We start from the raw sequence: 17311 nt of genomic DNA on the forward strand, positions 1-17311 counted from the left end.
AATTTCAGAGTAGCCTATTTTACATAGCCTATAAATATTTGTTTGACATTTGTTTATTAACCCAGGTGTTTCATAGTGGAACTAGACATACTTTTGTGAATAGCCACTCGTTATTCATTCTTTTCTACAAACAATGCTTATGTTTTTTGATAAAAAAAAAATCATTATGAATATACAGTACATGTTAATGCATATCATGTGATAATACTGAAATATGCTCTTTTGCCCTGAAAAGGTTTGCTTCTGAACTGCAATATATACTGTATCGCCAGCTTAGTTCTTATCTCTTTGCATTAATTGCAGTGTCACAGTCCACTGGAAAACAATGTATTAAATATTTCTTCTTAATAAAATCAATAAAAATAATATTGACATTATTTCTGTCCCCCTTTACATAAATGTCCCACGATGACACCTTGTGGGGATGTGTAGAATGTGTGTTCTAGTAGCCACCCTTAATTGTGTGCTTTTAATGTAAACTTTTTGTGCCGTCCAATCATTCTGTAAGCATTACGCCTGTTAAAGACTTTAATTGCCTGTGTTTATATAGACAAGTTATTTGTCTCAAACACCAACTTTAAAGTAGCTTTGTGTTACTATTGCTTACATGACTCTTATGTAAAAAGGACTACATATGCCAGAGGATCCAGTATTGCTGTATGTGATGTTTCATTTCCCATCACACTGTATTTCCTCAAAATAAACTTTTGTATCAAAACTTAGTCATCTGGGTTTTTTTTCTATTTCTTATTTATTTTAGTGGTGTATGCACAAGCCTGGGAAAAGGCAACTCCCAGCTTACAATTTCCACGATCTGAAATGAAATGCAGTTAACATAAGCTGTGACAGTCAAGGCAAACAAACCTCTTAGAAATGTTCATATGCTGGCAGAAATGCAAAGCAAATGCTAAGATAAGGTGCACTCTTCTGCTCTGCATGTGAGCACATATTGTTTTTGTTTGTTTGCTTGCTTTGTGGTTGTCTGGCAGCCAGTGGCACATTTACAACCCCAAATCAGAAAAAGCTGGGACGGCATGGAAAAAGCAAATAATAACTAATAAATAATAAGAGTTTCTTACATTTACTTTGACTTTTATTTCATTGCAGACAGGATGAACCTGAGATATTTCATGTTTTATCTGCTCAACTTCATTTCATTTATTAATAAACCTCCATTCCTGCATTTCAGGCCTGCAACACATTCCAAAAAAAAGTTGGGACAGTAAAGCATTTACCACTTTGTAATGTTGCCATTCTGGAAAAGATGACGTCTTGAAGGCAGCATATGTTGCTCTAAGATCTCAATGTACTTTTCTGCATTAATGCTGCCATCACAGAAGTGTTAATGACCTTTGCCAAGGGCACTGACACAGCCCCATACCATGACAGACCCTGGCTTTTGGACTTGTTGCTGATAACAGTCTGGATGGTCCATTCCGTCTTTGGTCCGGAGCACACAGCGGCCATTTTTTCCAAAGAAGACCTGGAATGCTGATTCATCTGACCACAATACACGTTTCTACTGTGTGATGGTCCATCCTAGATGCCTCCAAGCCCAGAGAAGTCGACGCCGCTTCTGGACATGGTTAACATAAGGCTTCTTTTTGCACAGTAAAGTTTTAAGTGGTATTTGTGCATGTAACTTCATATTGTAGTGCTTGACAAAGGTTTGCCAAAGTAGCCATGTGATTATATCATCTATTGTTGAGTGGCGGTTCTTGATGCAGTGCCGTCTGAGGGATGGAAGATCACGGGCGTTCAGGTTAAGCTAGCGCCTTTGGCCTTTTCGCACTGAAATTCCTCCTGATTCCTTGAATGGTTTAATGATATTATGCACTGTAGAGGGAGAAATATGCAAATACCTTCCAATATTTCTTTAAGGTTCATTGTTTGTAAACATTTCAATCATTTTCTCACACATTTGTTGACAAACTGGAAATCGTTTGTCTATCTTTGCTCATCAATGACTCAGCCTTTCCTGGATGCTTCGCATCTTTATTTTTTATTTATTTTTTAATTTTTTTAATTTTCTATTTTTCCCACTTTTTCCCCCAATTTTCTCCCCTAATCTAGTCGTGTCCAATTACCCTGATTGCGTCCTCTATACTGATTCGACCCTTCACCGCTGACTGAGGACGCCTCTCAACTGACATACGCCCTCTCCGGCACGTACAGTCAGTACAGACTGCATTTTTCACCTGCACGAGTCGAGTTCATACACTGACGGGCACTGTGTACGGAGGGCCACACCACCATCAGCATTATTCCTCAGCCCTGTGCAGGCGCCATCAGTCAGCCAGCAGGGGCCGCAGTTGCACTACTTATGAGGACCTATGAGCCAACTTTTTTACCCCTAACCCTATGAACAACAGCCAATCGTTGTTCATGCAGCCGCCAAACACACTCGGAAGGCAGAGCTGAGATTCGATACGATGTATTCGAAAACGCAACTCTGGTGCGTTAGCGTACTTTACCGCTTCGCATCTTTATTTAGTTTTTTCACCTTATTACTAGCCCTAAATTGCCCCCGTACCAACTTTTTTTTGGAATGTGTTGCAGGCCTGAAATGCAGGAATGAAGGTTTATTAATAAATGAAATGAAGTTGAGCAGATAAAACATGAAATATCTCAGGTTCATTCTGTTTGCAATCAAAAAAAGTTAATGTATGGAACACTGCATTTTTATTTTATTTAGCATTTTCCATACTGTCCCAACTTTTTCTGATTTGGGGTTGTAGATAAAATGTTTGATTTTGCTAAATAACATGAAAGAAATATAGATTCTAAAACAGGGCAATGATTCAAGATTATTTTAGAATGTACAAACAGAAATCAGAAAGGAACAGTTGAGTTTAGCCTATAAGAAAGAAAAAGCTGAATCTGTTGGAATGGCTATAACAGCTCCATATTCTGAACAGCGTTCAAATCTGTGGGTAGACTTTAACAAATATTAAACACTTGCAAATGTTTTGTAATTAATCAACCTGAAACAAGTTTTAAAGTTTAATAATTAGACTTGTTTACTTATTTCATGTCTCTAAGCAGACTGGACTAGCACAAGTTTAATATTGACATTAGTGAAAACAAAGCTTCAGTGAAAACAAAAACAAAGGCCATAACTGGTGGAAGTGCTTCTATAGAGCCAATGAATGATATTGCTAATGTAACGGGCATGGAAAACTTACCAATGAATGTAACAATAACAAAGAAAGCCACTCCTCCTGCAGTGTTTATGAGACTGTCCAATCACGCGTCGAGTTTTTTTAAATTGACGTAAGTGTTAACCAATGAACGAGGAGATCTAAAAGTACTCGGGCCTGCCTCCTCAGAGAATGCTAGAGATACTCGGTAATGGCGACAGGTTTGGTAAGTAAAAAACATTTAAAGAACGATTACAAAGAAGCGAAACATTGATGTTAATCTGTTAATTCTGTTATACGTGTGACAATAATCGTTTGTTTTGCTCTGGTCTTTAAAACAGCTGTCATTCATTATTTCGTTTGCAAATGGCAACTTCAGTTCAGTGTTTTTCATAACGACGTTGGTTGTTTTTCTTGCGGCTGACAGTTACCATCGCAGTCAGTTCATTTACCACTTAATTACATCCTCGTACACGGGTGGATTTATACAGTGTCTAACATGACGTGATGAATGTAATACCACGGTAAATACTGTTTCTTCATTCATTGCGATACTCGGAAGGACTTGGAGCGCCATGTCTCAACTTGTTGACATTCTTTTGTTTGCAGTCGTGAAGGTGTGAACTGTTTGACAACGCAAAAGAAACATATACACTAGAATTGAGTTATATTTATATAATGCTATTTAAATGTGCTGTGTGTACGATGTCGATTTTCAAACAATTTACGTGTAATTAAAGTTGTCAGATTACTTTACTAGGACATACATTCTGTTTCTTTGTTAATATTATGTAACCTATGAAATACTAACTAGTTTTCTTAATCGATTTAATCATTTTGTGAATGAAGATTTGTCATTGATCGATGGATCTCACTCTCGCTGGTATCCAACAATGTGATTAATGTTAACAGCTGATAAAAAAAAAAGAACATTTTAACGGCTTCGATTTCCAAATTCAAACAACTAACTTCCTTAATTAAAATTCGCACACTCTCATGAAATGGTGTTCCTCCGATTGGATGTCATTAATCGGGAATTAAATCTCGATTTTATCCGAGTGTTGTTACGCAGTTATGAATGAATGAATGCAGTAGCGCATGCGCGAAGTCCTCTAAGTTTATAAACAAGCTTGCGTGCAAGGCGGTCACGTGACCTACAGTCCTTCTATGCTCAAGTCAGTGAACAAAGAAATGCGGATCCTTCATGTTTTCTTTATAAAGCTGTCATTTTATCGCAGTTCTTTATTTTTTGTTTTAGGACTTAAATTGACCCATCTTTACTCGTTTTTGCTGGCGTACTGCCTCTGCTATAGTTTTACCGCACGGCAGAGATTGGCAGGGAGATTGCTTAGTAGCCAGCTGGCACTTCTTGTAAAAACTGTTCTTAAAAGAATCGAACACAAACGATTCATCGATTCAGTTGTTGATTCTCAAAGTTATTAATTATTTTACTAAAAAACAGGTTTAAACAGTGCTTTATATATGTTTTACTATATAAACAGCACAGCACACTATTTAACACTTTCCACATTTATCTTGATTTGCAGCCTAGCCTGGTGACATGGTGTAATATGGTGTGGGAAGTGAAGACTCAACCAGTCTCTAAAAGAGTTAAGGAGCCCCAGACAGACTGTTCAGGCATGGACAAGGCATTTGACCTACTTAAGTGTAATGAGGACCTGCCAACCTCACCAGGGTGCCCTTCCAGTGAAGGCCAAATAGAATATGGTAAATACACACAACAACTGTTTTCATCTGTTTTTCTATTGTAGCTGTATATAGTTAATGTGAAAGTTAGAAAATGATGTGTGTTGTTACGTTGTTTTCTTTGATTTTTACAGATGACTTGCCAGAGCTGCAGGAGGTGCAGGATGACCAGTTGTCCCAAGAAGTGTTTCAGGTGACCCCAGGTATATCACACGAAGAAGGGCCTGAGCAGGACTGGAGCCTGCAGTCAGAGAGCAGTAGCTCCTCCAATACAAACTGGCTTACAGAGCTAGCCAACATTGCCACAAGTCCCCAAAGTCCCCTACTGCAGAATACCCCTCACCCCAGGTCAGCAGATTTTCATTTTTTTAGTTTTATATATACAATTTCTATTTTTAGATATAATACATAGTTTCCACAGAGAATGTTTTTGTGTTGTTTTATTATTTTGTCCTTTTACAAGACAGAGTTACAAAAGGTTAAACTCCCTTAATAAGATAAATATTGATATTTTGAATATTGATTGAACATATTGAATATTGATTAGTTGTTCAGTATGATTCAGAATCACATTTTTACTTTAAAAAACCCCCAGAAATGACCGTACAGTATCTATACTGAATAAAAAAATGTATTTTGTTTGCAGGTCCTCTCCTGTGCACATTTATGCCAGCAGTAGCAGTAGTTTACATTCCTATGCCCGTCCTCCTTTGGCGTCCAGCAGTGCTCCCAGTCCAGCTCGAAGCCACATGAGAGAGCGCCGCCGCATCAGGGTACAGTATTTATAAAAAGAAATCTTCTGCAAATGTAATAATTAGCACCTGTTGTGTGTGTCTATCATATATTAGTTACATTTGTTAATTAATATGACTTCTTTTACATGTTTTAAACTTATTTTAGGCCAGCAGTGAGTCTGATTCAGGGGTGTTCTCTATGTCCTCACTGTTGGACGACTATGACATGGGATGGTCCCATTCTTGGCCCTCCACAGTCTGGCACTGTTTTTTGAAAGGTAACTACACAGTATAAACAAACACTTCTTTTATTTGAATGAATGAATGATTGGATTTATTGTTATTTTATTTCAAAATACAATGAAATTTTCTGTGCAACTCCTTGGAAAAAAAAGAAACATGAAACATAAGCTGTCACATACACAACAATGAAGTCCTTAAATATTAAGAAGAATTGTACCTACTTTTTTGAGGTGTAAGATTACATCTATATAAAGCATTACACGGATAAAGTGTTCCCACTAAGTGATAAAAGTTTTTCCGTTTGTTTGACAGCACCCAGCTGACCTATGTGTCAGTTGCACAACAGCCATTTTATGAATGAGCTGTTGATGGGGAAGTAGTCCCCCCTTCTGGTACATGTGCACCACTGCATTAAAGAAAAAAGAACAAAACAAGCTAAGAGCAAAACAAGCTGAGGGTCAGGGGAGGGGCACAGGCCCAGGAGTCATCCGAGATGAATGTTTTTTCCCCACCCACAACTTTTAAGCCTTTTTACTAACATGAAATGTTTAGTTAAAACGTATTTAAGTTTACCCTAAATGAACCCTACACATACAGTTACAATTGAAAATAATCACCTCCTCCAAGAAAATAAGTATTTATTATCTTTTTAATTTATTTTCATTTTGCTTTAAAATTAAAAAATCATTATCAGTTGAATGATACAGCAAATGCACAAAAAATAAATGGTGTACTGAAAACCTACGGCTGGTCTGTATGTAAGATGGGTTACACCATAATTAATCCATCAGGACTCAATAACAATCCTTAATTTGCTTCAGATGTGATGTTTGTTTATTAGGATTTTAACGTCATGCTTTACACTTTGGTTACATTTATGACAGGAACGGTAGTTACTCATTACACAAGATTCATCAGTTCACAAGGTTATATCGAACACAGTCATGGACAATTTAGTATCTGTCTTTGGACTGTGGGAGGAAACCGGAGCACCCGGAGTAAACCCACGCAGACACGTGGAGAACATGCAAACTCCACACAGAAAGGACCCGGACCGCCCCACCTGGGGATCGAACCCAGGACCGTCTTGCTGTAAGGCGACAGTGCTACCCACTTAGCCACCGTGCCGCAGATGTGATGTGTTATATAAACAACATGCTGAGATTTAAGTGTTCAAGGTGTACATAATGGGTGGACTAGAATACATTTACATTTTCAGCATTTAGCAGATACTCTTATCCAGAGTAAGTGCTTCCACAATACATTGGAATACATTAGAAGGTATTAGGATAGACCTGCAGAGCTCTGGGAAACAGTTCTATGAAGTGACTAATCAAAACTGGAACTGCTTGGACATATGGATCAGCAGTTTGTCTGGTGCAAAAAAGGCCAGACTTAAGACCAGAAGAAAACTATCCCTATGGTAGAGCAGGAAGGTGGATCAGTCATGATGTGGGGTTGTTTTTCTACTGGACCTGGCAATCTGTGATGGTGTAATATCACAGTGTTTTGAGGTTTTGCCATTTGTGGTGAAATTGAACCTTGATCATAATTGGATTTTTCAGTCCAATTATCAGTGAATCCCAGTCCACAAGAGAGGTGTCAGAAGTGTCAAAAGAGGTGTCAAAGACACACATTACACACACACACACATGTGAAGAAAAGTTTTTTTTTAATCCTGGGACTTCTTGGAAAAAGACGTTGCCATGGGCACTGATTCACCCCCGTACCATGACAGATGTTGACTTTTGCACCTTTTACTGTTGCAAAAAGAAATTGATGACCGGTTTTCCAAAAACAAGCTGAACCTTGGACTCATCAGATCATCAAAGATGAGCTTGGTCCCAGATATATTGGAAGACTGTGTTCACAATGATTTTTTGAAGTACACCCAAACCCACATGGCTATATTATCACAGTAACTTGACAGTTTCCCATGCAATGCCACCTGAAAGCTCAAAGTTCACACACATTCAACTACACAGACTGAGATCACCCCAGATTCCTTAAAAAAAATTCTGAATAATATGAACAGAAGATAGTGAAAAACTACATTATTTGCATTTTTGCATTAGGAAATGTTCTTTTTGAATTGATTAACATATATGTCCTGAAGTTTGGCACAGATGTTTGAGCCAAGATCCATCATTGCTTGTAAAGACTGATGCTTTGGTGAATTCTCCTTTTATTTCCAGACATGTTTTCTTGTTACCAATTCACCTGCTTATTGTGGAATGTTTCAAAACAAATTTTTTTGGAGTGTTGCAGGTATACATTCTAAATTGTTTCTGTTTACAAAATACAATGAAATTGATCAGTGAAAACATTTGAAATCTTTTATTTCTAGTTTTGTCAGTAAAATAAAGATTTAAGAGAATTACCAAATCACAGATTCTGCTTTTCATTGCGATTTACAATGGTCTTCTTAAAATAGGGTTTTAGATAGGGTTTTGTATGTAGTTGAGGTCTTCATTTTGTCATATGTAAATATCTGTAGGTATATTATTTAAGCCTTACTCTAAGGTTTTTTATTTTACTGCCGCTACTTTAAATTAGATGTGTTAAAATAGTTGTCTTAAAAGTAGCTGAAGTAGCATTCTTGTTTCTGCGACTAAATAAATAAACGGTTAAAGTCATAGCAAGCATAATACACATCTCTTTCTGTACAGTTAGCTCAAAATTTCTCAAGTGGAAAGACTGAAACCACAAGTAACAGGTGTGCCAACAACACAATGATCCCGAGCATACAGCCAAAATAACTCAAGACTGGTTTCTAAAAAAGAAAGGTGACAGCGCTTGCATTGCCAATTTAAACTCCTATATTAATCTCGTGTCCAATTATCTTTTTAAGATTATACTTCATATTTGTTTTGCCTAGCTGTTTTTCTAGTCACCTTTATATAGTTTCACTATAGCGCATTCATACTCTCAGATGAGGCTGTATTACCCTTTTAACCCTGGTTCCTCTCAAGATGTTTTCCGGTGCCCTATAAAGCTGATTTGTGACTGTGTCTGATGTTAATGTGCTTTGTAAATAAAGCTGAATAAAACAAACTTTACATTATAATTAGTGCCAAGTAAAAATGAATATCACATAAACAATGAATATGTATCTAAAATGTACGAGTAACCAAGCTGCCACATTTTTTATGAGCATATGAAAGTGGCACAAATCTAAATTGTACATAGTAATTGTCATTCACTGCTGTTAATTAATGTGTGTAAAATTGTGCCACTTGTCATGCGTTGTGAACGTAGGCTTTGTCTTGTCTTGTTTGCGTAGGCACACGACTGCGCTTTCACAAAGGGCCAAACGTGGAGTGGCAGGAGGCAGAGGACCTGGCTGAGTCTGAGGATGAGTCTGATGAGGAAGGTGGCATGCACTTAAATCCCTTTAAGGTAATGTATTAGTTTATATATATATTGTAAAAGGCTATCAAATGTTACATCATGCTTTATAGCTCTGGACTTTCCCTTATTTGCATAACCACTGACATGCATTACAAGGTATGTCCACAAGGGTGTAGTGCTGTCTAATTCTGCCCTTCATCTAAAAGCAGCAGCATTAAAAATTAAAATTTATTTAAAAAGTCATTAAATAAATAAATAAAATATGCAAATAAAAAACGGAAAACAGAAATTGGCCCATCAATACAAAATGCAATGAATGTGGGCTTTTTTTTACACTGATGTTTAGTGATGTTTATTGCTCACATCCAGACTAATGCTCTATGAGATTGATATGGTTAAATATCTGTGTAAATGTGGAGAAGAGGAAAAGTTATTAGTGTTTATTTATATGTTAACAGCTGACATGATAACAAAGTATTATATAAAATGTATCACAGAATGTAATTTGGAAGTCGGTGAATCCGTAAGTTTGGACTCTGTAGATCAGGGATGCCTCGCGAAATATTTTAGAAATAAAATTTAAGTTGGCTCAGTATTAAGCAGGTTTTAAAAAAAACAGCTTGAACTGTTTGTACTCTGGTCGTCGCTATCACATAAAATAAATCTAAAACATTTTCCATGTTCTTTCCACTACCTCAAAACATTAAAGTTACACCTACATTATCGTTCCCGAGTTTTGGATAAACTTGGCGGCTCCAAAGAAACAAATATTTTTTCAATTTTTTCACTGAGTTCAGTGGAAAGTGTGTCTGTTTAATTTAAATAGGTATAATAATCTTCTTATTAGAATTATAAACTGTTGATAGGATTATAAACTGTAAAATTAGCAAAATCTTAGTTTACACAACACTGTAAAAGACAGATAATTAGTTACTTAAATTTGAAGTGTAATTGTTAGTAATCAAGCAGGTCTATTATATTTTTATTTGTTTTATTACAAAAGAGACTGTGGCTTGTATTGGCATATTTTTACTTCATTTGGCCCCCAACAAGAACAGGGATTATACTATTATTACTAAAGTAGATTGAGATATTGATATTGTAAGTGTGAGATTGCTAGGTGTTGTGTTGACGCTGCAGTGGTAATATAACTTTGCAGAATTATGGATCTGAGGGGTTGAAGCTGGTGGCTCTGGAGGAAACTGTGTCTTTCGGTCAGTCTGTTCTGAAATTGACATTCGACCCTGGTTCACCAGAGGCTGGTCATCTAACTGCAGAGTGTCAATTAGACCATCCATTCTTTGTGAAAAATAAAGGTAAACAAACACTAGCTGTGGTTATAATGTTCATTTGTTTTAAAATGCAAGTTAAAATGTTGCTTGTGGATGTATTGAAGTATTTGTGTGATGGCATTTTCTTCTTTGAAATGTTGCATTAGTATATATATTAAAGCAGTGTGTGTCTGTCATAGGGTGGTCTTCCTTTTGTCCAAGCCTTACAGTGGTGCAGCACGGCATCCCCTGTTATGATATGCAGGTTGGGGATTTGTGTCTACCTCCAGGACACCGTGATGCCATCAAATGTGATGACTCAACTGTTTTTGACACTTTCAGGAGGTAGAAACTGTTTAATAATGCTAAAATTTTTGTCGGCCTTAACAAGAATTTTGTTGTCGAATGTATGATGTGTTTTTTCCCCCCACAGTTATGACTTCACCCCTCTGGACTCGTCTGCTGTGTATGTTCTGAGCAGCATGGCACGCCAAAGAAGAGCCTCTCAGTCCAGCGGGGGTACTGTGAGTCCTGACTTTGACAAACTTGATGCCTCTGGCTCGTTCCACTATTCCCCCAGTAGCAAATCACATCGTAGCCACTCCTCAGGGAGCAGTGGATCCACGCCCACAAAGTGCAAACGTCCAATGAATGCCTTTATGCTCTTTGCGAAGAAGTATCGTGTGGAGTTTACACAGATGTATCCTGGAAAGGATAACAGGTGTGTAAATGGTGCACAACAGTTGTTAACAGCAGTAATATTTATTTAAAAATATTGAATGATTGTAGAGAAAAATACCTTGAAGCAGGGGTTTCATTCCATTTTATTTCATGAAAGTACACAGCCAATGCCTCCCCAAAGTAAGTAGACAGAATTAGACAGAAAGTGAGAAACTATTCAAATATACCAATAAAAATGTCTTTACTGCATCTTTATTTTTATTATTTATCACGAGTTATTATTTAAAATGATCAGAACTTGGCAAAAACATGCTATAATTTATTGTTTATTGATCAACTTGATTAAATGCCTTTGTTCATCTGGATCAACCACAGTCTGATCCATATTATGTGTTTATGGCATTTTTAGCAAGACAAAGCGACTTAGAACTGTGACTGTGCGGTTTAATGGTCTTACTCAAGGGCCTAACATCGGCAGCTTGGCAGATGTGGAGCTTAAACCAGCAACCAATTACTAAACACAGCTTAACACAAATTAACAAATAATCTAAAAAATATATATGATTTGTAAGAATATTTTTAATTGTCTCCCACATATAAAAGTAATTTTGTGGTGCCCAGGTGGCACAGCGGGATATTCTGCTAGCACACCAGTGCCGAGATTCTGAACTCCTCGGTTCGAAACTCGACATTGCCACCGGTCGGCTGGGCGCCATCTAGCGGGCATAATTGGCAGTGCCTGCAGCAGACAGGGTTCTGCTAGGGCGGGATGAACGGACTGTGTGGGTGGGGTCTTCAAACGCTGTGTAAGGACCCTGATTGGCAGATAGAGAGGCGCCTGTGCAGAGTGCATGGGTGAAAAAGGGTTCCGCAAAGGGCTGTGCGCAGGTCGGAGAAGGTGTGAGCAGCAATATACCCACCTCACCTGCAATCAGGGATCCCCCAGCAGCGAAAGACAAATTGACTACACTAAATTGGGAGAAAATGCATAAAAAAGTGACCAGAACTGGGTAAAAACATACTATAGCAGTTTTGTTTAATTATGAACTGGATTTAGGGCCGTTGTTCATCTGGATCAACTACAGTCTGATCTGTTTTAAGTGTTTATGGCATTTTTAGCAAAACACTTTTTATCCAAAGCGACTTACAACCATATTATGTGACCATAAACAATACAGACAATTGGGGGTTAATTACCTTGCTCAAGGGCCTAACAGTGGCAGCATGGCAGACCAGCAACCTTCCAATTACTAGTCCAGTACCTTAACCACAAAACTACAACAGAGCACATGTGTATTGATTAGATAACTTGTTAAAAGTATATTCCTGTGTGTGGGTTGAAAAGCTGAAATATTGATTGTCAGTGGGTAAATAAGTAAAAACAACACTGCTTGTTCTGTTCCTAAATATGATAATGTAGAATAAATGATTAAATGGTCAATGTTTTATTTCCTGTTTCCTGACAAAAACCTCTCCTCTTTGTTCCCAGAGCTATCAGTGTGATTCTAGGTGATAAGTGGAAGAAAATGAAGAACGAGGAGAGGAGGATGTACACCATGGAGGCTAAAGCGCTGGCTGAGGAACAGAAGCGTCTCAACCCTGACTGTTGGAAACGCAAGAGAACCAACTCGGTAAAGTGTCTAATGCATAATTTTTACTGATTTAATGAAATCAAATATTGTAGAGTTTCTGTAGCACATGCAGTTGATTTTTGTGGGTGTCACGTGTATCACATAGACACAGTAGTAACGTCAAGTTGAAAAGCACTGTGGTATCAGTGGTTTTTTATTTGGAAATGCAGTTGCATGAGACTTCCTGTATTAAATAGGTTGTTCCTGTAGGTTGCTCTGCAGTGCATCTCAAAGTTCACACATTAGTCTACACGCTGCATAAAAGTACGCATAGGAAAAAAATATCCTAAATTAAAAAGCACTTTAAAAAAACTCCACCTGCACAAACTTTTTTGTGATGCTTTTTTATTTACTGCAAAATTGGAATATAGACTGCTGTAAAACATCAGGAGGTAACAGGTTGAGTGAGTGCAAGCAGCACTTAAAATCTGGGTGTTTATGGGTTTCCTCACAACTATAAAACAGGCAGGGTGTGAACTTTAAATTACTGTAAATAAACTGAATCACACTCTTACATTCTCACATTTGCTGTGAATGAAGAGTGTAAAGGCCCTGCTATAGATTGGCATCCTGTGCAGAGTGTAGTCCTGCCTTGTGTCCATATTGCAGTTACTGAAAATGAATCAATGGTCACTTTCGGCTGCTCCCGTTGTTGCCACAGCAGATCATTCGATTGCATGTTTGATTTGGCACACTTTTTTATGCTAGATGCCCTACTTAATGCAACCTACTGAAAGTCATTAACTAAAGAGAAAGAGGGTATTACAGCTAAGAGGGTTGGAATGTTGCTCACTGTGCAAATTGGTGTCATTGTTTTTTTTTTACTATTATCATATACTATGAATTCATTTATGTTACATTTATGTTTATGTTTTTCCATGTTTTATTTCATTTTCATCAACCGATTTATCCTGGTCAGGGTTGTGGCAGGTCTACTCAGCAGGTAAACCCACCACAGGCTGGGAATCAGACTGGAAAGTGTATGTCATGCAAGCAGTTATCAGTGTTAATTTTAAGCTTTTTTTTTTTTTTACTTTTAGGGCTCTCAGCAGAACCAGCCTGAGGTGTCCTGCAGGGCTATAAAAAAGGACTGAGAGAAACTGATGCAACCTGATCCGGTCCATTTGCCTGTAAAACTGACAAGATCTAACTGTGATGCTAAATGCTTATAAAAAAGTCATTACAGTGATATGACAGTAGAAATGCATATAAACATTATAAAATCATATTATTTAGTAAACTAACAGTGCTTATATATTTCTTATTCTTTAAAAAAAAAAAATGAAAATGCCTTCTTCCAAAGTAAAAATGCTCAATTGTACTTTCAGGTAATTTTTGTATTCCTAGGCTTGAAAGGTAAGACCCTGTGGTGCTATTGTAGTGAGAGTAAAGAAGCAGTATATATGAAATAAAAACCTATTTTTAAATGAAAAAGGGGAATTTTAGATGTTAGCCTGTTTGCAGCTGTTCAAGAGTTATATTTGCATAACTCAAAATATTGCACAGATTCAATGTATTGCAAATAGACGAATACTGTTGAATTTTCGATTCATCAGTGATCTGGGAAAGGTCGTTTTGTAGACACCAGCTCAGACCACAAACTGTGTTTGCTTAAGCGTGACTGAGTATGAGTGAGCATGGACGAGCTTTTGTTTGGATGAATGAGCATATATATGTTTTTACTCAACTGGCCATATTACAGTGTATAACAGGCTTCTATATACATACACCAACATTTACTTGATTATATATAAACACATACATATATGAAAACACACACACATACACAAACACACATTCTCTCACATACAGCACTTCAGGGCCATGCCTTCACTGTAAGTGTTTTGTTTTTGCACTTTAAATACATACATAACCTTATACATGCAGCAAATGTATACAAACTGAAATATTGTGTATAAAATTATATATGTGTATCTTACTGAAATATTCTTTGACACAATCATGGCCAAACTGTACAGGTTTTGTGTTTTGCAGGGCTGTCATTGCATTAGATAAAAATGCTTGTTTATAATGTACAGATCCATGTTCCCATCAAGTACTTGCACATAATATTCTTGTATCATATTATGAATAAAAGTTTAAACTTAATAACTATTCATATGCTTTTGTTTCTTATATATTTACAGTCATGAAGTATATGCCCTCCTGAGTTATTTTTAAGAATTTATCACATTTGAATGTTTCAGATATTTCTGCCTATGTTAATATTATAACCACATGCAAAAACAAAAAAAGCAGCTTTTAAATGATCATTCCATTCATTGAAGATAAAGATTAATTGAAAACCTAGATCACCCATGTGAAAAATGACCCCCCCCCCCCCCCCCCCCCACCTAAAAAATGGTTGTGCCAATCAAATGTTTGCAGTTGTTACTACCAAGGTTGGTACACTTGATATGGTTGGTTTCACTAGATGTTGCATCGCTAGATGTAACGGGACCTATGTTTTCCAAAAAGTTCCACCACTGACTTATCAGTCCACATAATATTATTTCAAGTCTTATCAGATGTTTTTGGCAAATGTAAGACAAGCTTTTGTGTCATTTTTGGTCAGCAGTGATTTGTGCCTTGCAACTCTTCTATGGATGCCATTGTAAAATTGTGTACATCAGCCTTAACTGAGGCAAGTAAGGCGTACAGTTTTTAAGATGCTCATCTGGGTTCTTCTGAAGGATTGACAAACTGTGTACAAGAGCACAAATGGAAAGAGAGTAAAGCCAGAAGCATCAGAGGTGGGTTCAAACTAATCTACCATGGTGTAATAGACAGAGAAATTGGGTAGGTAATCTTAGAGGAAGAGTAGAATGTAGTTGCAATAATAAAGTAATAGAGTGATGAGTGTGGACCTGGAAATTGATGGAGTGCTGATGAATGTCATCAGTACATATGTCCCACAAGTGGGTTGTGAGAAGAGGATTTCTGAATTGAGTTAGATTAAGTGGTGGAGAGGGATTGGAGCTGACTTAAATGAGCATGCCGGTGAAGGAAATTGAGGTGATAAGGAGATATTGGGTAGATATGGTGTTCAGGACAGGAATAAGGGAGGGTAGGTGGTGGTAGATTATGCTAAAAGGATGGAAATGGCTGTAGTGAGCACACATTTTAAGAAGAAGGTGAAACGGTGGCATATGAAAGCAGACTATATTATATGCAGGAGATGAAATCTGAAAGAGATTGGAGACTGTAAGTTGGTGGTGGGAGAGAGTGTAGTTCAAATGGTGGTTTGTAGGATGTCTTTGGAGGTGAAGAGAAGGGAGAAGGTAAGGGCGGAACAAGGATCAGATGGTGGAGGTTAAAGAAAGAAGACTGGTGTGAAGTTCAGAGAAGATGTAAGACATGCACTTGATGGTGGTGAAGGGATAACAGACAACTGGCCCACAACTGCAAATATGGTGAGAAAATTAGCTAGGAAGGTACTTTGTGTGACATCTGGACAGAAAAATGAAGAAAAAGAGACTTGGTAATGGAATGAGGAAGTGCAGGAAAGTTTAAGAAGAAAGAGGCTGGTGAAAGAAACTGGGCTCTCCAGAGAGGCAAAGAAAGTAGACAGGAGTATAAGAAGATGTGCCATAAGGCAAATAGAGAAATTGCAAAGGCTAAGGAAATTTTAGAAATTGCACACTAAGGAAAGGGGAAAATACCTGTTATCCAGACAGATGAGTTGAGAAGGATATACAGCAGGTTAGTATGGTAAAGCATGCAGTTAAGAATGTGATCACAAATAATGAGAGTGTACTGAGAAGGTGGAAAAAGTACTTTTAGAAGCTAATAAATAAAAAAAAATTTGAAAAATGTTGGATGAACCTGGGAGTGCTTCAAATAAGCAGGGAGTAGGTGAGGGCAGCTATAAAGACAATGAAGAGTGGAAAAGCAGATGGCCAAGATGACGTAGCTGTGGAGGCATGTACATGTTTAGAAGAGATGGCAGCAGAGTTTTTAACTACATTGGTTAACAAAATCTTGGAATATGATGTCTGTGAAGTGGAGAACAAGCATAATGGTTCCAATTTTTAGAAGTAAGGGTGAATAAGAGCTGAAGCAACTACAAAGGCATGAGGTTGAACAGCAACAGCGTAAAAAGAGGTGAGGATTTGTGTGCAGCCATATGGTTTTATGCACTACAGTGCACCACAGATGCAATGTTTACTTTGAGAATATTAACGTATAGGAAAGGCCCGAAGGAGTTGCATTGTGTGTATGTAGACCTAGAGAAAGCTTATGATAGGGTGCAGAGAAGGGAGCTGTGGTAATTGGGAGTGGTAGAAAAGTATGTGAGGGTGGTGCTAGATTTGTATGAGGACAGTGTGACAGCGGTGAGATGTGCAGTAGGAATGACAGACAGCTTTAAAGTGGAAATGGGACTGTACCAAGGGTTGTTTGCAATGGTCATGGACAGGCTGATGGACGAGTTTAGGCAGGAGTCTCCATGAACTATGACGTTCGCAGATGACATTGTACTTTCTAGCAAGAACAGGGAGCAGGTTGATGAGAGCCTGAAGGGATGGAAGTATGCATTGGAGAGAAAAGGAATG

General features: G+C 37.6%; 1 protein-coding gene across 3 annotated transcripts; it reads left to right on the forward strand.

Annotated features, from left to right (window-relative positions):
* Positions 1–3298: 3298 nt before the first annotated feature.
* Positions 3299–14873, forward strand: hbp1 (HMG-box transcription factor 1). Of its 3 annotated transcripts, none has more exons than XM_062991463.1 (12): positions 3299–3366; positions 4688–4868; positions 4982–5195; positions 5494–5620; positions 5748–5859; positions 9108–9223; positions 10335–10491; positions 10647–10791; positions 10880–11167; positions 12617–12758; positions 13678–13701; positions 13799–14873. In XM_062991463.1, the coding sequence occupies exons 1-12, from the start codon at positions 3352–3354 to the stop codon at positions 13850–13852; spliced, it is 1575 nt and encodes a 524-aa protein (XP_062847533.1). In that variant the 5' UTR covers positions 3299–3351; the 3' UTR covers positions 13853–14873. The 3 variants fall into 3 exon arrangements, with proteins under 3 accessions (XP_062847533.1, XP_062847541.1, XP_062847550.1); XM_062991480.1 differs by lacking the exon at positions 3299–3366 and adding an exon at positions 3594–3664; XM_062991471.1 differs by lacking the exon at positions 13678–13701.
* Positions 14874–17311: the final 2438 nt, after the last annotated feature.

The sequence above is a fragment of the Trichomycterus rosablanca genome, chromosome 1 (genome assembly GCF_030014385.1).
Source record: "Trichomycterus rosablanca isolate fTriRos1 chromosome 1, fTriRos1.hap1, whole genome shotgun sequence".
NCBI classification, from domain to species: domain Eukaryota; kingdom Metazoa; phylum Chordata; class Actinopteri; order Siluriformes; family Trichomycteridae; genus Trichomycterus; species Trichomycterus rosablanca.

Excerpts from the sequence above, each read along its gene's own strand:
- hbp1 (XM_062991463.1), top strand. Across the intron at positions 12,759-13,677 it reads AACGCAAGAGAACCAACTCG|GGTTGTGGCAGGTCTACTCA; the intron begins GTAAAGTGTCTA and ends TATCCTGGTCAG. Across the intron at positions 13,702-13,798 it reads GTGGCAGGTCTACTCAGCAG|GGCTCTCAGCAGAACCAGCC; the intron begins GTAAACCCACCA and ends TTTTACTTTTAG.